Below are 25,655 nucleotides of genomic sequence, written 5' to 3' on the forward strand. Positions count from 1 at the left end.
GTTCCTGACGCGACACGGACTGCTATCTCTGTTCCTGAGGCGGCACTGACTGCTATCTCTGTTCCTGACGCGGCACTGACTGCTATCTCTGTTCCTGAGGCGGCACTGACTGCTATCTCTGTTCCGGACGCGGCACTGACTGCTATCTCTGTTCCTGAGGCGGCACTGACTGCTATCTCTGTTCCGGACGCGGCACTGACTGCTATCTCTGTTCCTGAGGCGGCACTGACTGCTATCTCTGTTCCTGAGGCGGCACTGACTGCTATCTCTGTTCCGGACGCGGCACTGACTGCTATCTCTGTTCCTGAGGCGGCACTGACTGCTATCTCTGTTCCTGACGCGGCGGCGTCCGCTGTCTCTGTTCCTGACGCAGCAGCGATCGCTATCTCTGTTCCTGACGCGGCGGCGACCGCTATCTCTGTTCCTGACGCGGCGGCGACCGCTATCTCTGTTCCTGACGCGGCGGCGACCGCTATCTCTGTTCCTGACGCGGCGGCGACCGCTATCTCTGTTCCTGACGCGGCGGCGACCGCTATCTCTGTTCCTGACGCGGCGGCGACCGCTATCTCCGTTCCTGACGCGGCGGCGACCGCTATCTCTGTTCCTGACGTGGCGGCGACCGCTATCTCTGTTCCTGACGCAGCAGCGATCGCTATCTCTGTTCCTGACGCGGCGGCGACCGCTATCTCTGTTCCTGACGCGGCGGCGACCGCTATCTCTGTTCCTGACGTGGCGGCTGCCGCTATCTCTGTCCTCGAAGCGGCGGTGTCCACTATCTCCGTTCCTGACGCACAAGTTACCACTGTCTCTGTTCCTGACGCGACACTGACTGCTAGCTCTGTTCCGGACGCGGCGGTGACCGCGCACGTTTCTCTGGCGGCGAGGCCAGCTCACGTTCCTCCGTGGCACGGGCCTGGCCCACCATCCCTCCCCCTGTATCACCAGTCCCCCGTTCCACTTCCCTCCAGACTTTTCGGCCTTAGGGAACGTCTGGAAGCCGTTCCGTAGGGGAGGGGTACTGTCATGATCTGGGCTGTGGGGTTCCCTCAGCCACCTGGGGTCGCTGTTTTCCCTTCCCTGCTCTGCACTTCCCTGATTGTTCACCTGTCCTGATTATGTCACCCGTTCTTCCCCAGCTGTTCACAATCACTATTGTCTTTATAATCTCCACACTTCCACTACCCTGGTGAGTCTGCATTGTTTCTTGTTCCCCGTTCCTGTTGGTTTGTTTCTGTGTCTCTTGCTTCAGTCTCGCTCCTGTTTGTTGTGCCGTGTTGGTCTTTGTTTTGTTTGTTTATTTGTGTTTAATTTAATAAATATTACTTACCTGCTTTTGGACCCAGATCTCCTCCTTCCCAACGTGACAGACGCAGCAGGCGGAGTAATATCATGCAATCAATATTACGGCGCCTGCTGCTTCCATATTACGGCAGCAAACTTCCTTGACTATTACACCGGAATGGAAGTGTAGTTCATAATCTTATCGCCCTAGAAAATCGCAGCTTTACATTTTCCGCCGGTATTAGTACACGATATAACTACAGAAGAGTCAAGTTTTAAATAGAACGAATATAGAAACTCATTTTTTGAATGCGATGCTATTGGTCTAAAAGGATTCAATGATCTATGCTAAGCTATGCTAAAAGTGATATCGCCAGAACAGGACGGCTGAATGGATTTCAAATCGGTAAAACTCAACTTATTAACTCGGGGGTTGATGTCTATTGAAGTCTAATGAGTGTATTTCCAAAAAAAAGTGGAGTGTTCCTTTAACAAAAACCTTCATTTTGTGAAAAACACAATGATCAAAATTAAAGAACACTAACCACTGTAGCATTAAAGATTGCAACCAAAATTTTGGAGGGTTACAGCTGTCAGAAATTAGTAGGAAATGTAGAGGCCTTTGCTTTGAATGACTTCAGCACATCTGCGAACACAGGATATCACTAGTTTCTCACACTGCGCTGGTGTAATCTTGGTCCACTTTTTCTTCCACACTCTTCCATAGTTTGGTAAATGTAGTGGGTTTCTTAGCCATAACTTTGTTCCAGAGATTTTCAATCAGGTTTAGATCAGGACTCTGGCCCAGCCATTTTATTATTTCAATGTTTTTAGCTTCAAGAAACTGCTTTACGCATTTTGCAATATGACGGGGGCATTGTCTTGCATGAAAATTGCAGGCTGATTTGGCGATGAACACAGGGAAGGAACTGCATGCTGCTGAAGGAGGTTCTGATAAACATTTGCATTCACCCTGCCATGTATCTGTATAAGAGTCCCAACTCCTACTGTAGAAAACATCCCCCAAACCATGACACTTCCTCTTTCACCTTAACAATCTTCTTTCGCACTTACATGTTGTCTCGGCTTTTGATTCTTTCTGCTGATGAGAGGCTTGTGAGATCTGTGAGCACTTTTAGTCCAACTTGTCTTACACATACTGAGACAGAGTCTCACAGAGTGAATTAGTGTCATTGTAAACCTGCAATATTCGAGAAATCACAGATTTGGAACAACCAAACACTTCAGTAGCTAAAAGGGTCATCCATTTGGTCTTCATCTGGACAACCTCCTTCATCTGGACAATCTTCTGTAAGTGTTCTCTAATTTTGATCAGAGTTCTTTTTTAAAACCTAATTAAAGTTTCAGAATAAATTCATTTATGAAATATGCTTAAAAAACTGCCCTACTACTCCTATTGGGATAACTTCAAATAGTACTAAGCAGTGACCTTCAAATTTAGTAAATTGTAGGTTGTTCTCTAATTTTGATTTCCACTGTATAATGTTCAAAACAATCACATAGTTAAATGGGCGTAGTTAAATTGTTTGGCAACAAGCTTGACATTTCAGCTGAATTTTTTTTGCATATTGCTACCTCAGCATCATTTTTGGTCATGGTGAAGTGTGTCCACACTACTGACAAGTTTTCCTGCATGTTGTAGTTTATCCACGTGTGTGCATGAATAAGATGCTGAGATGCTCAAAACATGTCATTGAAGAGGTGCAAATTCAATGTCACTGTTTCGGCCCTCTAAAATGACGGGACAAAATATTATTTTTTTCTTCAAAATATTTTCAGTTGCCGAAATTTCAGTGCATTACTACAGTCAACATACCAAAAATAACATATGACGACAACCTAAAAGCCACTTGTTGAACACACTCTGATTCCTTTGTCCAGACAGTGTCATAAATATCCTGAGTATCTACACTGGTTGCTATAGTAACAACATGAACATCAACCCAATGCCAAGAGTCTTTCTCATGATACAACTGAGAACATCTGTCACAGTGAAAAGAGAGGGTGGAAAAGCTGGAAATTTTTGTCTCTGCTCATGTCTGTTGTGACATCTTGCCACGGTGCTGAACTCAGAAGGCACATGAGAGAACAGCATTTTAGTCAGTCAAGCATAGAGTGCACAAAACCACTAGATAGTGAACCCCACTGTAAGAAGGATAAAATTGTGAAAAATGTATGCACTTAGACACGGCTCCAAAAAATATTCCCCATTTGTGTGATGTGGCATGGATGCATATAAAAGTGTCTAAAAAATGTGAAAAAAAACAAAACATAAGTGATACAATTCAAGCCAATTTAAAGGGGACATTGAATGCAAAATTCACTTTTACATGGTGTTCGCAAAAAATGTGTCTTAGCAGTGTGGACACTAATCCCTACAATGATAAAAATCCATTCACTTTTTTTTTAAATCCCCCAAGAACCTAAACAGTCTCAATTATCAAGCTGTTTTGATTTTTCTAAGCAGTGTGTCATACTGCTTAGGCTCCGCCCACAACCGCTGACAGATTGTCCCGCGTTAGCATATTTCCACCCTCAGCAAGTTGTACGCTGTCCACCATTTTCTCTGTGCTCGAGCAGCTGTAGCGACAACAATGTTTCGTAAGCAATGCAGATGTAAGATTTTACAAGGATTAGGCCAATTAGGTTCAATTAGGACATTAAAGTAAATTTTTATAAACAGGCCTTAGAAAAAACATTATAGGTGTGCATCTTCAAAATAAAGGCACTGATATATTTTAAGATCAGTCAGTGCAAAGTTTCTTTCAGTTAAAACAGCACAGACTTACATTTTAGTCTAGGACTAGGCTAAGTCCTGTCTGTGAAACCTAGGGATAAAGCCAAAATTATGATTTAAAAAGTAAAAATTATGAGAAAAAGTTGAAATTATGAGACAAAAGGTCAAAATTATGAGAAGAAGAGACTTACTTAATTCATAATTATGAGATACAAAGTCAAAATGATAACTTTACAAGACAAAATTGACTTAATGACTTTATAAACATTAGTCACAGGATAGTGGTCTATTGATAAACCGGACATTCTTCAAAATTATGATTTACTAAATTGAAATTATGACTTTAAAAGTCATAATTCTGAGATAAAAAAGTCAAAATTATGACTTACCTAAGTCATAATTACTAGATAAAAAGTTGAAATTATGACGTAAAAAGTTGAATTATGAGATAAAAAGTTGAAATTATAACATACTTAAGTCATAATTACGAGATAAAAAAGTCAAAATTATGATTTAAAAAGTCAAAATGATGAAAAAAATGAAAAATGAAAAAAAAAAAATAGAAATTTGTCTATTTTAAGTCAAAATTGACATTATAAACATTAGTCACAGGATAGTGGTCTAATAATACACGGGACATTCTTCGAAATTATGATTTACAAAATCAAAAATAATGACTTTAAAAGTCAGAATTCTGAGATAAAAAAGTCAAAACTATGACTTATAAAGTCAAAATTATTACTTACTTAAGTCATAGTTACTAGATAAAAAGAAATTATTAGAGAAAAAGTTGAAATTATGACATACTTAAGTCATAATTACGAAATAAAAGTCAAAATGAAGAATTTAAGTCATAATTACGAAATAAAAAATACAAAATTATGATTTAAAAAGTCAAAGTTATGAGAAAAAAACTGAAAATATGACTTAATTCATAATTATGAGATAAAAAGTCAAAGACCTTGTTTACACTGAAGTTGATTATGAGAAAGATTAAAGTGTTCCTCCAGTTCTTTTCTTATTAATAATGACTATATTAATAATCACAATACAGCAATTTTTTTATTTTATCTTCGCTATTATAAATAAGAACAGATGCGAAAAAACAGTATAACGAATAACCTAGAAAGAAAGAAATAATGCATTACCTTTATCATTTTACTTTTAAACAAAAGCATTCATGTGCAAAAAACAAATACTCAAATATGTTTATTAGAAATAAATTGATTATTAAAATTACAAAAGCAGTTTAAAGTGCAGTGAGTGATTCCCTCTTTTCTTTTATGGTTAGATTAACATTAATGAGACAGACTACTGTACAGATATACTGTAATGCACAAATCAAATATAATGTTACACATCAGAAATTTTTCCCCAACAGTTTCCCAAGCTTTCACTTAGATAAAGTGGAAATAATGACTTGAGTCAATTCCTAGATAAAAAGTCGAAATGATGACTTAAGTCATAATTATGAGATCAAAAGTCGAAATTAATTTAATGACTTTATAAACACCTTGATTACAGGATAGTGGTCTAATGATAAACAGGACATTCTAAAATGAACGAACTTGTCTTAAAACAGTTTGGAGGACCAAGTTTACACCATATTAAAGCATATACCGTTTACAGAACAGCAAAATATACACCAGAATATGAACACAACGTCTCACGTTAATAATTTATTCTTTATAACAGTTTTCTATGGGAGAAAAACACTTAAATTTCAGCGTGTTGCTTTCGTATTCTGGGTTTATCTTCTTGCCTTGTAATTTTTTTAAATAATCTGAATACTAGATGTGTTTTCTCCTTCCACTAAGCCACAATAAGTGGTTTTTACCCCCAAAAATGCGCAACTCTGGGGTATAATCTGCTTGTCTGTAAATGGTATATGCTTTATAAATAAGGTGTGTATTGAATTTGGTCCTCCAAACTGTTTTAAGCCATGTTAATTTGTTTTAGAATGTCCCGTTCCCGACCACTAGCCTGTGACCAATGTGTTTATAAAGTCATAATTTCGACTTTGATTGGGGACTGCAAGGGGAACCTTTATTCTTTTGGATGCCCAAAATACGGCCAACTAAGCAACACCAGTTCAATGGAGCTTAACTGTAATACAGTCACCAAACGCATCTGTTTGGAATATTTACTTATTTTGTACTGTATCCAAAAGGGCATAACTCAGATGGAAAGTTCATCGCTCATGCCCAGCGCATTGAGTTTGTCATAATGTCAACATTTTACCTCATAATTTCGACCTTTTAAGTCATAATTTTGACTTAAGTATGTCATTATTTCGAGCTTATTTTTTCATTCAATACTTTCTTGTTACTGATACAGTGATAATACCAGAACTAGTAAGCGTATATGGACAACTGAATGAGGCCATAGATGATTTAGGGACAAATCATCTGAAGAGCAATTTCCTGAACATCATCTCCAATATGGACCTAATAGCAGCCATTAATTCTAAAAAGACATGAGGAGCTACAGGGAATGAAGCATCTCCCCCAGTTATATCATTATGTCTCCATGTGTGCATAAGTCTGCATGGCCTGAGTGTCCAACAACGTCTGTTAAAAAAAAAAAAAAAAAAAAAGAAGAGGAAAGGGCAAGGAAAGAGACACAAAAATAGCTCAGAAAAAGCACCAGATAAAAAAGATGAACAGCAACAGCAGAGACACTAAAAACGAAGGGAGGAAAAAAGACATGAAGGAGGGACAGGGTAGAAAGAGGTGACAACAACTAAGAGAGGATAGAGCAAGCAGGTGAAGGAAGAAGTAGTGTGACGCTCAAATGTGAATGATCTCACGCTATGAATAATGGAGATGCTCTCACACACATGCACACAATCCTCTATCGGCTGCTGTGATGCCTGAAATTCCGTCTATTTCTAGACATAGGAAAAGATGAAATAAAAATGTGCCATGTTTAATCTGCAACGCTCTGCCCTAAATATCATTTTTTAGGAAGACGCTGAAATTTCTCGCCCACTCTTTGAGCTGACATTTATTGAAGAAATCTCTCTCTCCCTCTAGTAATGTAGCCACAGACAAACAGACTGGAAAGAAATGAGACCGATATTCAGAGGCTTTTCATTGGAGCGTAAAGACCCAAATCATTTTATTAAAAGACACGTCAGTCTAGGGAACAGGCTGTCATTCCACATATTCACTCTTTCATAAAGAGGCTAGGGTGATTCTTTGACTTTCTAATTAAAACTAAGTTCTGCTTATGAATGAAACAAACACATAAGGGAATGTCGATTGAACTACACACTTAAAAAAACTATTCCTAAGGGAAGGGCGCACAGTTCGGGAAGTTGTGGCCTGTATTTGATGCAGATGAAGTACTGTGAGGTACTGTAGATGCTTGTTGCTAGGTGACATTAGCGCACAGTACTTACTCATGGCTGCACATAAAGACCTGACATAATGAATCCATTTGCTAGATATGGCATTTTATTATGAGGCCGATTCTGCCGCAGGTTGTTCTGAAAATGACAGTCTTTGTGCTGCGCTTTGTAGATTTCTTTTCTGGTTTTCTAAGCTCAGTTTAGTCTATTTGCATAATCTATTTAACATTGGTAGTTACTTACCGAGTCCCCCCGCAGCGATGACCCGTCCACCGAGACAGCCAGCTACGAAGTCCGCCCGCTTCTCTCTCATGCGACAGCTCCGCGTGGCCTTCAACCACACACCTGCACACACCAGAGGTTAAAGGTCAGAGAGGTAAAGATCGCACCAGGGGTATTATCGGTAACTAAAACCAAACTATAATACTATAATAGTACATCAATGCATGGTTATCTCTAGGCTCGTGTAGCTAGACCTTCAGATTGATGGACTCCATAGCAGCTTTTATTGGTCAAGGACCATCCAAGAGGCCGTCTGACCAACATGTAAAGCAACCAATCACAGTTTGATTTGTTCTGCGTCATGTTTAGAGGCTTGAAAAAAAGTCTATGTCCATATGATAACACACTCACCTGCATCTAATAAATGCAAGTTTACTGCAACAATTGTGACATAAAATTCACATACTTTTGAAAATCTGGCATTTAGTTGATCCTGAGTGTTCATTGCCACAGTTTTAAACACGAATGCTTTCTTCTACATGAGGGTTTGCGTCACAATAACTTCTGTCGAATCTAACCTATTAAGATGATGACTTTGAAACTCCCAAATTGTTTCCAATTTTGTGTGGCTTATGCATTACATGTTCAGCCAATGGTCTGTGGGTGTGATGTATTATAAATTATATATCAGGGGCATTTTCTTTGAGGAGGCAAGGGAGGCAGTGTCCCCTTAAAATATTGGATGGAAAAAAATAGTTGTACACAAATAAAACAACACCAACATTACAAAATATAGCTTTTAAAAGTGTATAAATCACTTGTTTTTCTAAAGAAAGGTTGTCTCACAGCGACACCAACAGGTAAACTTACAGTGGGAGTTCGCGTCTCTCTTGCCTCCCCTGAGCCCATTGAGTTTTAACAGAGTCCCTAAAGAATTCCATGAGTTTGGTGGAAGGGTAATTGAGAATGAATGGGGGAAAGTCACATGAGAGGAGGCAATGCCGCCATTGTGATATAACTGGATAACTGGTAATGTTCGGCTTTGATTTGTTCATGCAAGAAATCCCATCTCTTGTGTTTGTGCATGTTCTGCGTTAACGAATCAGTCTGAATGAACAATATAATGGCATTTATGGGAAGACTAATTTTAAAAGTAAGTAAACAACTCATATGTGACCTGATCCAGCAAAATGAGTCACAGTGACCCACATTTCAAAATTGAGATTTGAGACCATAAGCTTTTTTCAAGTCATACCTTGAATGGTTCTAAAGATTAACCCATTTGAATTCGTCTGCTCTCTTTTTCCAATTGAAAACCTGAGAAAATCTCTTTTAAATTTTTTTTGCCTGTTTTTTTGTTTACAGCTTTACAGCAAAAGGCACGCATTTTGGCTAACTTGTTATCTCAATCACTGCTAACTGTTCCCACACACACTGCTTCACAACTAGACATGACCCTATTAACTTCCCCAACATCAGTCACAGGCTGCTCAACGTTTTTATCATCGTTGAGATCCTCTTCCACAGGGGTGACAAATTCATGCTCCGTTTCTGCCTCCAAAGGACCTTTGACATCGCTGTCGCTTTCATCGGAGGATGACACGTTTTCAGATCCAAAAAAATCACAGACTAGCCTTAGCCTCTCTCGCTAGCTTGTTTACAGAGCGACAGGAGAATGACTGGACCAATTGTGTGCCAGTCAGTCGAAATGTTCCCATTGACAAATGATCAGCGTTTATGTCACTGTTGGTGTACATTTCTAAGCTTTTTGATTGGTTTTATACAGAGATAGTGACGTTTCAGGGGATCCCCGAAATATAGGGAAATGCTCAGAAGTGACAAGAGGAGTTGAGAAAAGCAATGTCAATTTCCAGCGAATTTAGTAAAACTTTCAGTCAACTTTAATAGTCATTTAAATACCTTTACTCAATTATCTGGACTACGAAACTTTGGGAGATTATTTTTGAATGTCTGTTCTTTGAAATTAGCTAAAAAAGACAATATAGATTTTTTCATTGTTTTCCCACATTATCGACCCGTATCTTAAAATAGAACATTGTGACTTCCGATTTAATTCACCAGATCGGGTCACATATAACTGCTGTTATCACTTAGGGTGTGATCACATTTGTTACCAGATATTTTGACAATAATGGCTGTATGTTGAGTAATTTTCAGGAGACAGTAAATATATACTGCTACACAAGCTGCACACTGACTACTCTAGTCATAATATATCCAAGTTTCATTTCTATAGTATTGTCCCTTGAGAAGATATACTAAAATGTTTGCTCAAATGTGAGGGGTGTACTCACTTTTGTGAGATATTGTATATATCATCTATCATTTATCATGATCTTTCAGGGAGTTCTGTTTTAGCTGAACAACTGTTGTTGAGATCGCTCCAGGTATTATAAACCTCCTTGGGCTCCTCAAAGATCAATATAAAACCCAAGCATATGTCTCAGATTCACTCAAATGTAGCCAGATGGGGCATGTTGCCCGCGGTCATTTGTCAGCATGTGGGAACCAGCCAAAGTTGACATGGAAACCATAATGTACCCTAATGACTGCAATGAAAGAAAACAAGCAGGCACTCAAAGTCAAAGAGAATTCAGACTCACGCGCACACACAATCAATCTGCCCTTAACTATACAGACCGCTTGATACACAACTTCAGTAATAAACAAACAGCTGAGAAGGGAGTCTCTCCCTCTATTTTTGATTCCCTAACATGCCATGACCATGCCGTCTCCGGAAAGCTGTCTCTCTGCATGACACCATCTGCCTGGGAGCAAATTTATGCCCTCAGTTTTCCCATACACAATGTCTTCACTCACTCGTTTTGACTCCTCTGATTTTTTGAGAGCACTTTAAAACCTGTTCACTCTATTACCTTTCTTTGTTGTAACCTTTAGCCACCTGCCATCTCTTTCAAGCATTGTGGTCTCCAAGTTCTTCAGCGTCTTTCAATTCATCCCAAATTTTCTCCCTGCTGTCGGCTTTACATAAAAGAATGCAATCTGTTTGAGAAATACTCTATAGGCCACTGTATCCCCACCCGCACACTCTTACTTGTCCTTATCGGACTTAATAGCCCTCTTGCTCAAGGTATCAAGGTGATGTGCTCCTCAAGAAGATAAGAAATACTCTGCTGTAACCCAACCTTGTCCCGACTCATGGCACAATCTGTGAAGCTGCTCTGAAATCTGTCTGAAGAGTGAATATCTTCCAGCACTTTTTGACTCTTTGAACACTTTAATAGGGTCATAAGAAACAGAATTTTCCTTGATAGTCTGAAGTTAAAAGAGTTTAGAGTACTTAAGAAAAATACTGTTAGTTTCAGAAGTCAAAAGGTTAGTTCTGGTCTTCAGATTTGATTGGATAAAATGAATGAATTTGAGTGGTAATAAAAAAAAACTATCATCATATGATATACAAACAAAAATGTAAAGGTCTTTACAGAAACCCGTCAAAATAAAAGTTTAGTTTAACTTGAAGAAACTGTGACATAAATATATTACTTACTGTAATGATAGATCTACTACTAATAATAAAATGATTATTAAAAAAAAATAAAAAAATAAAAAAATTAATAAATTATGAAACTAATAAAATAGAATCCAGACAATTAATGAAAAAATAATAATAATAAATTAAATAAAACAAAAAAAATTGAGAAAAAATTAAATGTTTAAAATTGGGCCTTAAAAATTAAATTTTTGTTAAACGCTTAATAAATTGCTGTTAAATTGTGTAAGTTTCATAATTTCAATTAATTAGACATTCTTTTTGATTAAAAAATGAAAAAATAATAAAAATTTAAAACAAATTGAATTATAGATCTATAATTCTAAAAAAAATGTCTTAAGTAGCACGGTATATTTGCAGCAATAGCCAAAAATACATTGTATGGGTCAAAATGATAGATATTTCATTTATGCCAAAAATCATTAGGATATTAAGTAAAGATCATGTTCCGTTAAGATATTTTGTAAATTTCCTACCATAAATATATAAAAACTTAATCTCTGATTAGTAATATGCATTGCTAAGAACTTCATTTGGACAATTTTAAAGGCAATTTTCTTAATATATTTTTTTTTTCCACTCTCAGATTTCAGATTTTTAAACAGCTGTATCTCCAAATGTTATCCTATCCTAACAAACCACACATCAATAGAAAAACGTATTTATTAAGTTTTCAGATGATGTATAAATCTCAATTTCAAAAAATTGACCCTTATGACTGGTTTTGTAGTCCAGGGTCACAAATGTTAATGAATAACCACATTATGACCATTTTGTAGTTAAAAAAATCATGACTAACATTATAAGAAGACCTCAGGGAAAACACAGTAATACTGATAATAACCTCTAAAATATAAAATAATAAATATTTAATGATAATAAAGTGGTGGTTCCTCACTTCATGTGGTGGCTTATGCGTTTTATGGACATTAATATTAATGTGGACATTTCCTATATAATTATAATGGAATATATTATGTGACTTGTGCTCTGTACAACACAACAGCAGGCCTAAACAAAGAGGATGAACGCTACAGGGATTCAAATATTAATAATACATTTCTTCCTGCCAACTGTCAAATCAAAGATGCTGTTGTCTTGAATCGTCACCTCTGATAATGAAGCGTTGCATTTAAGAACATCCTCTCTAACAAAGCCGCTGAGAAATACAGAGAAAGCAAAGAAAAGATCAAAGATACAAGCTCTTTTAACCTGTCTGTCTTTCTCTGCCTTCACACAAACACACACATAGCACGGCAAAGTGTAGTAGTTAATGAAGCGTGGCGGCCCCAGTGTGACCGGTCAAACTGTTTTTAGAAGAGAGAAAGGCATTCACCTTCTCACTAGGTACAGGTAAGCTCATTGTATGAGATTACAGCAGACTAAAAGTAGAATGAGAGAACAGCACAGAGAAGAAAAGATCTGGATGGAGGCAAGAAAAGAGAAACGATTAAGCAGGAACAATTTCCACCCCCCGCTGGCCCTTTTGAAACCATGAGATAAATTGGTTGAAATTGCCAGTGACTCCACGCTGACAGTGATTTGTCTCGCTCTCTCAATGTGTATGAGACGCAAATGGAGCCGAATTCAGAGGTCAGAGGTCACAGACAACACTCCGAAAGATCTAAATCACTCAGACATGCTCAAATCTGATGGTTTATGTAGCATGCGTTTACAATGATGGTGGCTTCTCTTCATATGTGATCTCTGTAGATCACATTTCATTCTCAGATTCATCCATTGTCATTTGAGACAATTAGGGAAAGGGAACATTCTCATTCAAGGCCATTGCATGTCCTTTCCCTCCTTTATTTATTGTAAAAGGACATTTTTTCTAGTCTTTTGATTTTTAGGCAACCATATAAAGTAAAATAAGAAATAATGTTGACTTTTGGTTCAATTTGTTATATTTACTCAACCTTAAATAATATTTTAATTCATTATCTTTTAATATACGTTACCCTAGACCACAAAACCAGTCATAAGTAGAACGAGTATATTTGTAGCAATAGTTAAAAATTGGGGTTGTCAGTTTAACGCGTTACCTTAATGAATTAGTTATTAAAAAATAATGCAATTAAAATATTTTAATGCAGTTAACGCACTGGCCCCGCCACCAAACCTGTACATCATCTTACATTTAATACAGTTTACTAATGACAAATATGATGCAGGGTAAGAACTCCATAAATGCAGTTATGCTCCTAAAATTCAAGATATTGGAGTAAAAATGCCCCTGTATAAGTTTTTGCCTCATATTTATATCATATGATAAGGGATATCACATGAGCAGCAAGACCAAAAGGCCTATCACAAGAGTGAATGGCTGTTGAGATTTTGAAGTCCAACAAAGTGCCTCCATCCATCATAAAAAGTACTCCACAAGGCTTCAGGGGTTAATAAGGGCCTTCTGCAAGTTCTGTAAGAAAAATATCATATTTAAAACTTTATAAACTGTAATAGCTTCCGCTAACTGTCATACACATGTTCATGAGAGAGCGGCATTCCAGCAGATGATGTAGGGGGTAGGCATAGCGTAAGCTCCAGTGAGAAATGACGAACGTGGCAACGCAGTTGAGAGCAAAACAAAACACCAGCCACAAATTAAAATACAAAATGAGCATTTGTAAAGAAAAATGTCTGAGGATTTCAATGCAAGCCAAGAGGAGACTGGTTTTCCTTTGCTGTTAACAAAATTTGGTTCTCACGAGATTACTATATTCTCACCGGAGCTTATGCTACACCTGCATCCTACGTCATCCGCTCATGAACGCATATACGACAGTTAGTGGAAGCTAGAGATTACGGTATATAAAGTTGTAAATATGGATATTTTTCTTACACAAACACGTTGATTCACTTTAGAGGGCCTTTATTAACACTCTGGAGTCATGTGGAGTCTTTTTATGATGCATGGATGCACTTTATTGGACTTCAAAATCTCAACATCCGTTCACTGCCATTATAAAGCTTGAAAGAGCCAGGACATTTTTTAATAGAACTCTGATTGCATTTGTCTGAAAGAAGAAAGTTATATACACCTAGGATGGCTTGAGGGTGAGGTAATTTTCATTTTTGGGTGAATTATCCCTTTAAGGCATTTTTACAGTTCAGTGGAACTAAATTTGGTTAACACTTGTAAATATACTAAACTATTCTCATCTTACCATTAATTACTCTTCACTTAATAAGAAAGAAGGGGTCATATATCACAGTAAAGTCTACAAAGCACTGCACTTATCCTTTAAACTGCTGCTTTAGAACACCTGTCTGCTTGCCCGGCTGTCTGTGTGTCGGTCTGTCTGTCGACCTGTCGCTTGCTATTGAACCAGACATGCACACAGCTGCGCTTCTCTCTGTAGCTAAAGAGCAGGAGGTGTTGCATGATTGACAGTTCTGCAGGCTCAGAACAACGACCCAGCTGGAGATGAGACCCTGTGTTTATTTAAAGCCCACAAATCAATCATCTCTTCTCTTTCTATTATGCTCACACATGCGCACACAAGCACACACCCCTCGTCTGATCTACACTCTGAAATTTTTTGGAAGTTTTTTCAATCTACAGACGTTTCTCTCTCTGTATCCTTTTACGTATTTTCTTTAATCAAGACTGTTTAAAGTGCTTTAGCCAAAGTTCACTTAGCAAACCCCTGGGGGATTTAAAGCTTACAAAATTCCTATTGTCTTGAATGCAGTCTTAATTTTGAGAGCAAATTTTGATTTAGTCTTAGTCATAGACTTTTGACTAAATCGCCTTTTAGTTTTAGACAATATTTTAGTCATTTGAATTGTTTTAGTTTTAGTTGACTAAATATCATAACATTTTAGTCGATTTAGTTGGCTAAAATCTAATAGGTTTATTTAAAGTGTAAAGTATTTATTACACCTTTTTCTTTTCTAAAATTACCAAACTCATTGTATAGGTTTGATATTAAGGTTTTATCATGATAGACAGATATAACTGCTGTGTTAACTGCCTTTTTTATTGAAAATTAAATGAAACCACTTCTCATAAAGAAACAAGAACATGGTCTTCTTTTCAATGAAATACCATTGGTTATATAGACTAATTATGCATTCTTTATAACAACTTGTTTACCACATTCTTCATTCTTCCAAGCACACATATTTATTTATATAAATAAATACATTTAGATTAATCTTTATAAGGGCTACTAAAGTGATTCAGTCAAGAGCAGTGAGTGATTTTATGTATTTCTTTTGTTGCTTGATTAACATTAATGCCACAGACAATAGCAACTAAATTAGGCTGCTGTCCCTTTAAAACCGAATGCACGGATGCAATGTACTGATACACGTTCAATGTTTTCCCAACTGCTCACCAGTGTTTCCAATTTGACTACTTTCATACTGTTGCCGCGTGTTGTTTTTCATGTCCGCTGGTTGAAGCGACCCCAATAATGTGATAATGTGGAACCCTGCCTAAAATGTGTTTTACCCCCCGGAATGAGATTTTTACTGGGGAACCCCCGTCAATACGTGATTGGGCTACTTTTGGGCTAATTTTGAGAAGCTATTTGGTTGGTTTTGTTGTGAAAACCTGGCAACCCTGCTGCTTACATTCACTTAAGACGTAACTGAGTGTGTTTACGTGAATCCTCATCATGACAGACAATTCAACATCATTTTGTATGTATTTCTCCGTTCATGAAACTTGAAAGAGTAAATGTTGAAAAAGTCAATACATTTTCTTCATAGTTTTTGTCATTCAAAATGAGATTTGTTTCATTATCGCTTGTTTTCGTTGGTGAAAAAATGTTGTTGACGAAAATTATGAATGGGAAAATTTCAAAATCTCAAATACTGCTTATCAAACCCAATTAATGCTAAAAGCTGCTTTTTTGACTGTACTAAAGCACAAAAGTATCATAAAATGTTTGCAGATATTTAGGAGACGTGGCAAGTTAACATATTTGTTTCTCAGAAAAACAATCCTACAGCCAGTTATTCTGCTTTGGAAATGTGCGTTCCGTGTCAGAATGTCTATTTTTGTTTTGACCTGTGTGATTTCGTCCACTGACAGTTTACCCAATAGGATTTCAACACCCTGGGTTGCCAGTTGGTGGAAAATGCAGCGTCTTGCACCTATTGAAGCCAGGGAACAAACCAGATCAGAGATAGCAGATTCTACCCATCCATCTAAAAAACTCTATGATCAGAAGCATTTTAAACACAGATAAAACAACTCGTCACCGTACAGTTTAAAGGAGTAGTTCACTTTCAGAACAAAAATTTACAGATAATGTCCTCACCCCCTTGTCATCCAAGATGTTCATGTCTTTCTTTCTTCAGTCGTTAGGAAATTATGTTTTTTCATTTCAGGATTTCTCTCCATATAATGGACTTCTATGTTGCTCCCGAGTTCCAAAATGCAGCTTCAAATGGCTTTAAACGATCACAGCCGAGGAAAAAAGGGTTATTTTCTAAAAAAAAATTACAATTTATATTAGAGCTGTCAAAATTAACGCGTTAATTATGCGTTAACGCAAATTCATTTTAACGGCACTAATTTTATTAACGCGCGATTAATGCAGCGCGCATTTTCTGTTTGACCCATTACCTACCCCATAGTTAAAGAAATGGATGCACAATGTTGCCAACCTAGCGAAAAGTGTCTAGCAACAATACATAAACACATAATTGGACAAACCTAATATAGTTTCTGAGGCTCTCCGGTTTTGCCGAACGAGTGCGAGGTCTCCCAATGCGCGCGCACCTCCCTCTCTTTATATCTGCGTCTGCTCTGTTCAGCGAGCGGCAGAGGAGCAACGCTTTCAGTTAAACTAGATATTATGTTGCTTCCAGTGCTTGAAGTGGCACTTCTGCCACATTGAATGAATGCAAGCGGAGTCGGTCTACGTTATTGGTGCTGTGGGGTTGATGTGTAAAGTCACATACGAGTATGCAAGCAAAAACGGCGTATTATATGCACGTCAAACACATGCATATCATATGCACGCCATAGTTAATTTCAGCTTATTAACTGCACGCCAAATAGAAACAGAAAATCGTGCTACTAGTACGCATTTTCATGAGACCGGGCTCTCGAATCAGAACATTAGAACGAAAACAATACCTTAAAAAAAATAAAAGAAGCAGGTTTTTTGTGAGCACATAACTTTAAACGGGTAAAAGCATCCATATTTGTCCATGCCAATGTTGAGAGTATTAAAAACTTTAAAAAGTATTAATTTAAGGTACATTTAGAACAGATAAAAATGTGCGATTAATCGCGAGTTAACTCATGACAACCATGCGATTAATCGCGATTAAAATTTTTAAACAATTGACAGCCCTAATTTATATACTTTTTAACCTCAAATGCTCGTCTTCTCTAGCTCTGTGTGTACTCTGTGTAGAGATTAAAAAGTATAAAAATTGTAAATATTTTTAGAAAATAACTGATAGTTTCGCTAGGTAAGACCCTTCTTCCTCGGCTGGGATCATTTAGAGGCCCTTGAGGCTGCATTTAAACTGCATTTCGGAAGTTCAAACTCGGGGGCACCATAGAAGTCCATTATATGGAGAGAAATCCTGAAATGTTTTCCTCATCATTTCTTTACGACTGAAGAAAGAAAGACATGAACATCTTGGATAACAAGGGGGTGAGTACATTATCTGTAAATTTTTGTTCTGAAAGTGAACTACTCCTTTAAGGCAGTGTTAATTTCGTTGACGACATTTTTTCACTGGCGTAAATGAGACTATAAAGAAATAAACTAGTTTTGAATGACAAAAACTGACAAAAATCTATTAACAATTTTGTCAACGAATAAAAACAAGACAGAAATTTTAGGGAGGGATGATTTAGGAAGAGATTCATTCAGAACGAATCTGCTGCATGGTTAGATGCATACGTATGAACTGTACCATAGCCTATTGATCTATCCGGCAGGATATAAACTAGCAAACATTTGCTGCACGTCAAAACGTTCAAAACATGTCAATATCTGGGAGTAAGAGAAGAGCAGACATATGGATAAATTTGACAGCACAAAAGAGAACTCAATTCAGTCCAGTTGTCTGAGCACAGACACCAAAGCAGCGCCTCTCACATAACGCATGAGTACTCTTTCAAGTCGCATGGACGGAGAAATACATACAACATGCTGTCAAATGTCTGTCTTGACGAGCATTCACGTAAACTCGGTTACGTCTTAGGTGATTGTAAACAGCTGGGAGAATAATGGACACGTATGAATACATTGCATCTGTGCATTCAGTTTTAAAAGGACAGCAGCCTAATTTAGTTGCTATTATGTGTGGCATTGATGCAACAATAATAATCAAGCAACAAAAGACATACATAAAATCCTGACTGAATCTCTTTAGTAGCCCTAATAAAGATTCATCTAAACTTATTTATATAATTAAATGTCTGCTTGAAAAAATGAAGAATGTGGTAAACAAGTTGTTATAACGAATGCACAATTAGCCTGTATAACCATATTTCATTGAAAAGTAAACCATGTTCTTGTTCCTTTATGAGGTGTGGTTTCGTTTCATTTTAATATAAAGGCATGTTGCGTGTCACATCAATTATAGCTGTGTCTAACATGATAAAACCTTAATATCAAATTATTAAACGAGTTTGGAATTTTTAGAGAAATGCTTTACAAATGCATTACACTCTAACTAAACCAATTAGATTTAGCTGACTAAATCTACTGTAGATTTAGTTGACTAAAATCTTATGATAGATACATTTTAGTCAACATTGTCATTTGCGCTAGATTCATGTTGCATCTGGCAACCTGCGTGTGCGTAGAGTCTGAGTGGTGGGAGAAACAGCAATTTTAAATATTTAAAAAATATTTAAATATTTGGTTGAATTTGTTATTCACTTTATGTCATTATTCGCACCTTTCTGAATCTTTGGACAAACCCCTACTAAAATTGTGCTTTGTACTTTTACAGTTTTTTTTTTTTTTGTACTGCACGTTTTTTCCAGTTTATCTAAATACAGTGATATACAAACATATCAAATCAAGCACAATGGAATGAAAGTGGCAATTTGATCTCCACTGAGAATCTCATATCCACGCCCAGATAAATCTCTGATACTCCCCTGCACACTCTCAGGGGTAGAGATGCACTGTGGGATTGATTAGAGCAGATCGATGGGCTAATCCACGAGAGCTGTGCACTATATCAGTCAGAGTGATGCTGCAGACAAGCACATGTGGAGTTTGTGTTATCAGAACTGCTGGTCCAGATGGCTCTTGTGAGGCAGGAGAGGAAATCTGAAAATAAGGAGAAATGACAGGAGCGGAATGTGTAAGGTCAGTCTGAGAATGGAAGATAAAGCGAAAGAGTAAAAGATGTGACTGCAGGACATCAGCGACAAGGACGAAAAACTGTTTTTGTAATAGCTTGAAAAGCTTTAGGGAGAAAGTTTGTATTAAATTCTGCACTGGTGGTGCACACAAACCCTTTCTGCATGCTGTTACTGTGAATAAGGATGAGGGATCCAGCACTGTTGCTAACACCACACTCATTCATGTACAAAAGCCCTGAGAACACAAACTGACAATAGCAACCGTCACGCTTAATGAGTGAACACACTCTGCCTGTACGGCACAGCACACAGCGGCGGAGGTAATGAGTCTGTGCTCCGAATGAATGTGAGAGGATGTGTGCTTTTATGTCTAAAACAACATCCACTGAAGATTTTGTTGTGTGAAACTAAACCAACCATATCAAAGAGATCGCACTTTCATTAAAGGGGTCATATTGTAGATGTTCCTCCCTTTGCTTAAAAAAGGTAATTCAATTTCTGAACTGCATTCAAGCACATAATTGTAGTCTGTTACTGATTCCCTTACATTACACATACATTGTATTGTAATCCCTTACATTACACATACTTTTGACCTAACTAATTTATCACATTGATTTTACATTGATTGGTAAACATCAAGATTTAGCAATTTGAGGTTCATGAAGGAACTGCAGGGGGTTTGTAAGTTTAATGAAAAGAAAATTCAGTCATAAAAACGTAAGACTAAAATAAATCATTTTAAAATAACACCAACTGAAATAAAACACTTATTAAAAGATGAAATGTAAACATGTAATCAGAAAAAAATTAAGTGTAGTCTGATGCAACATGAACATGAATAAATGTTATGGTGACCATTTAGAAAGCACCTAAAAGACACTACCAGTCAAATGTTTTTGACAAGTAAGATTTGTAATGTTTTTTAAAGAAGTCTCTTCTGCTCACCCAGCCTGCATTTATATAAACTAAAGTACAGCAAAAGCATTAAAATTGTGAAATATTTTTACTATCTAAAACAACTGCTTTCGATTTAAATATATTTTAAAATCTAATTTATTCCTGTGATTTCAAAGCTGAGTTTTTAGCATCATTAATCCAGTCACAAGATCCTTCAGAAATCATTCTAATATTCTGATTTGCTGCTAAAAAAAAAAAAACATTATTATTGCATGTTGAAAACAGCTGAGTACATTTTTTTTAGGTTTCTTCGATGAATATAAAGTTCAGAAGAACAGCATTTATATGAAATAGAAATATTTGTAACATTCAAAATGTCTTCATCATTACTTTTGATCAATTTAAAGCATCTTTGCTAAATAAGAGTATTAATTTCTTGGTATAGTGTATAAAGTTCCAAAAGCTTTTTATTTCAGATAAATGCTGATCTTTGGATTTTCAAATCTAAGAATAATAAAAAGTGCTCAACTGTTTTAAATACTGATGATGATAATAATAATAACAATAATAATAATAATAATAAAATGTTTCTTGAACAGCAAATCAGCATATTAGAATAATTTCTAGGATCATGTGACACTGAAGTAATGATGCTGAAAATTTAGCTTTGATCACAGGAATAAATTACATTTTAAAATATATTCAAATAGAAAACAGTTATTTTAAATAGTAAAAATATTTCAAAATTTTACTGATTTTGCTGTACTTTGGATCAAATGAATGCAGGCTTGGTGAGTCTTACTGTTCAAAAACTTTTGACTGGTTGTGTGTCCAAAAAAAGGCTTTCATTTGGTACAGTGGGTTTCTCCTCCATAACTCACAATAAGAGTCAGAGTGGCCACAGGGCTTAACAGGATCACATTCATACGATTCATATTCATAAAGGATGCGACTACAGTAATATTAGCAATCTTAACTCACCCGTTTGCTCACGGGACACATTTAGCCCTGTAATTCAATTACTCATTCTCAATGTTCTTTACTGGCAGTATGATTTATGACATATGCTGCTTTGGGAGGGTAAATTCTGCCAGTCACTGTGCATCTGCACATTCGTTTTTGGTCAACCCACTTGATGTTGATTGCAACTGAAATAATAGTTTACACCATCATTTAAAAAATAATCTATTTTTGTGACAGCACTGGGTGAATGTATTCACAGAAGCACTCTACTACCTTCACTTCAGAGTGATTGGATGCCTTTGATACAGCACAAATTCTCAATTGCAAAAAATATACATATTTATGTAGAACTGTAGCCAAGAGCTGAATATCGCACCACGATGTTACTGATATACATAATAATGTCTAATTTATGCAAGCTGAAAGTTTTTATACATCAAATAAAAAAAGAGTTGCATTTGTGCAAATAACAACCATAACAGCATGGTAATGCATAATATCTTAACCTGTTAGTTCACCCAAAAATGAAAATTCTGTCATTAATTACTCACCCTCAGGTTGTTCTAATCCTGTAAGACCTTCATTCATCTTCAGAACACAAATTAAGATATTTTTGCTGAAAATCGTTAGGACATCACTAAACAGTCCATGTGACTTGGAGGAAAATAATTATTGAATAAAGTCATTATTTTAGTTTTCTTTGGTCACAAAAAGTGTTCTTGTAGCTTTGTAAAATTACAGTTGAACCACTGATGTCACATGGACTATTTTAATGACGTCCTTACTACGTTTCTGGGCCTGGGAACATTTCAGTTGCGTTGCTGTATGTGCAGGGTCAGAAAGCTCTTGGATTTCATCAAAAATATCTTAATTTGTGTTCCGAAGATGAATGATGGTCTTACGGGTTTGGAACGACATGAGGGTGAGCAATTATAGACGGAATTTTTTATTCTTGGGTGAACTATCCCTTTAATATGCATGATTGCAAACTATGGTTGATTGGTTGCATCATATTTGCATGAGGCTAAAGGTGACTGACTGACCAAGAAAACAAAGTTTTCAGAAAATAAAGAGAGAGAAATTACATGAAAATATTAAAGGTGACAGCACAGGAGGAGGCAATGGGACAGTAAGTGACAGAAAAGCAAAATCAAAAAAGAAATGGGACAGGCACAAAGAGCACCGCGGAAGGTGTTTGATTATGCTATGATTCTTCTCAAATGTCAAAGGCTCTTCGCATGCACTCTCACTTAGCTCTGACAGACAGAGAGATAAAGAGCCACAGACAGAGAGTCATCTCAACTCATAAATACTGGCATATGGACAAAAGAGCTGGCCAGAGGATAATCAGACGTTATGGGCAACGATCCTCTGGGGTACACTTCACTTTCATCCTCAGACATTTGCTTAATTGGTTTGACATGCTATGAATGTTTAAAATGTTCATATGCTAATGCATGACAATATGTCTCTAAAGGTAACTTAACACTAAAAATTTTATGGGATAGTTCACCCCAAAATATTGCCCTTATTTACCACATGACTTTATTTATGACGCTGGACCACAAAACCAGTCTTAAGTAGCACGGGTATATTTGTAGCAATAGCCAAAAATACATAGTATGGGTCAAAATAATATATACATATTTTTTAATGGAAAAAATCATTCGGATATTTAGTAAAAGAGGATGTTCCATGAAGATATTTTGTACATTTCCTACCATAAATATATTAAAACTTAATTTTTGATTAGTAATATGCTTTGCTAAGAACTTTATTTGGACAACTTTAAAGGCAATTTTCTCAAAATTTAGATTTTTTTGCACCCTCAGATTCCAAATTTGTATCCCAAATATTGTCCTATCCTAACAAACCACACACCAATGGAAAGCTTATGTATTCAGCTTTCAGAAGATGTATAAATCTCAATATTAAAAAATGGACCCTTATGACTGGTTTTGTGTGTCACAGTTCTGTCTGTCTTGTCATTGGTTTCTCCCATTTGTCTTCCCCCCGTTGATCTGTCTTTTGGTTTAGCCCTTCGTCATTGTGATTCCCTGCATTGTAATTATTAGTCATCTGTGTCACCTGTGTTTGATCATTAGTCTGTCTTTAAGAGTCTGTGTCTGAGTTCAGTTCTTTGTCGGTCCTTTTGTGTAAAAGACGTGTGTGAATGTTCCTGCCTTGTTCCTGCCTTGTTCCATTCGGAGATTTATATTAAATATATTGTACTTTGTAAATATTGTCTATCGTCTCGTCTACTCCTGCACGCACCCCTGACATAAGGACCGACCCAGTTCAGTTTACCCGGCACCTCTCCCTGCGTTTATTTTCCGTTTTTTGTATCAGTGTTTTATTTATTTTTTCCTCATGGATGACCCCAACGTCTTCATCATCCTCCTGAAGCAGGGGAACCGCTCTCTCGAGGACCACACCAGAGACTTCATGATCCTCGCTCCATCTACGCACTACCCGGACAGCTGCTTGTGCACGTTCTTCCGTAATGGACTTATTAACACCATCAAGGAGCAGCTGTCCGGGGAGGGTCCTCGAGAGAGCCTTGCCGGATACATCGAGTGGGTGCTGGCGTCCAGTGGATCTTCCTGGACTGTCGGCTTCGTCGAGGAGGACGTCAGCCCCACTCACGACCCAGAGAGCAGCCAATCATCGCCCCGACATGCAGAGCGGGAACCCGAGCGCACCGCGGATGAGGGATTAGAGCCGCGAGCGACAGAGCCAGAGCCCTCTCTGGCTGACCAGGTGCGTGAGCCGGATTCTACATCTGTGACGGTGGATTGCGACGTGGAGCAAGTGAGGGAAATGGAGAGCCCTGCCCACTACAACACCGCTGGGGGTGAGCTGGACAACTCTGGGGACCTTATTGACTTTTCCGAAGTTTTGGATTATATATCGTTTGACTTAATAGATTTTGTCACTGAGCCACTGACTGGCATGAACTTCCCTCCCACCCTCCCTCTTCTATCTGAATCTGCCTGGTCCCCGCTGGTTCCGCCCAGCCGTCCTGAGTCCCCGCTGGTTCCGCCCAGCCGTCCTGAGTCCCCGCTGGTTCCGCCCAGCCGTCCTGAGTCCCCGCTGGTTCCGCCCAGCTGTCCAGAGAACCGGAGTTCATCAGTCAGTCCCCTTGCTCACCCTCAGCCCACCATCTCTGCAGTGGGCTCGCCGCAGGGATGCCAGCTAACATCGGTGGCATGGCTGGAGGATCCCTCAGCTCCGCCTCCAGCCTACGAGTCCAGATCTCCACCTCGGCCCTCCGACCCTGCGGCTCCACCACGGCTCTCGACGCCCTCCTCTCCACCGTCGCCCGTCGGCCCACCAGCTCCACCGGGCTCCATCGTCCTTCCGGCTCCGCCTTGGTCAGTCGTCGACCATCCGCCGCCTCGGGACTCCACTCCTCTGGCTTCGCCTCGTCCCTCTGTCCCTCCGGCTCTGTCAGGCTCCTCCTTCCCGTCAGCATCGCCTTCGTCCTCTGTCGCTCCGGCTCCGCCGCGGACCTCCGGATCTCCGCCTCCGCCTCGGCCGCCAGAGCCTCCTGTTCCGCCTTGGCCCTCTGGATCCGCGGTGTCGCCCTGGATCTTCGGCTCTCCATCTCCGCTTCGGGTTCCTCTGCCAGCTGCTCTGCCTCTGTCGGTCGGCCCCATGGAGTCGGCGGTCCTTCCTCCACCATGGCTCCTCCCTCCGTCGGCTCCTCCGTGGGCCGTCATCCTGGCTGCGATCTGGGTCCTGCTCTCCTGCTTCAGGTCCCTCCTGTGTCTTCCCTGGCTCCTCCCTCCGTCGTCGCCCCCATGGACTGTCTTTTTTGCCCTTTGGACTTTTGTTCTGGTCCTCCTCCGGGGGTTGCGTCCTCCGCCGGAACCCCCTCCTTCATTGACTCTGGTTTCCTGGTTTTTTCGCCCCTCTCGTTTTTTCTTTTTTCCACGGCGCGAGGACGCGCCTTTCCGGAGGGGGGCGTAATGTCACAGTTCTGTCTGTCTTGTCATTGGTTTCTCCCATTTGTCTTCCCCCCCCGTTGATCTGTCTTTTGGTTTAGCCCTTCGTCATTGTGATTCCCTGCACCTGTCCTTGTAATTATTAGTCATCTGTGTCACCTGTGTTTGATCATTAGTCTGTCTTTAAGAGTCTGTGTCTGAGTTCAGTTCTTTGTCGGTCCTTTTGTGTAAAAGACGTGTGTGAATGTTCCTGCCTTGTTCCATTCGGAGATTTATATTAAATATATTGTACTTTGTAAATGTTGTCTATCGTCTCGTCTACTCCTGCACGCACCCCTGACATAGTGGTCCAGAGTCACATTTGATTAGTGTAGATCTTTTTGAAGGATGTACTGGCCATA

The 25,655-nt window shown here is 38.5% G+C and overlaps 2 protein-coding genes across 2 annotated transcripts in view; both read right to left on the bottom strand.

Moving 5' to 3' along the window:
- Positions 1–25,655, bottom strand: part of oard1 (O-acyl-ADP-ribose deacylase 1) — a 91,051-nt gene that overhangs the window by 39,395 nt on the left and 26,001 nt on the right. The window lies entirely within an intron of this gene.
- klhdc8b (kelch domain containing 8B) overlaps positions 1–25,655 on the bottom strand; it is a 145,201-nt gene that overhangs the window by 7,362 nt on the left and 112,184 nt on the right. Inside the window, exon 4 of the mRNA XM_073823674.1 lies at positions 7,635–7,736. Within this exon, the coding sequence (XP_073679775.1) occupies positions 7,635–7,736 (102 nt within the window). The remainder of the gene's footprint in view (positions 1–7,634; positions 7,737–25,655) is intronic.

This window comes from Garra rufa, chromosome 18 (assembly GCF_049309525.1).
Source record: "Garra rufa chromosome 18, GarRuf1.0, whole genome shotgun sequence".
NCBI lineage: Eukaryota > Metazoa > Chordata > Actinopteri > Cypriniformes > Cyprinidae > Garra > Garra rufa.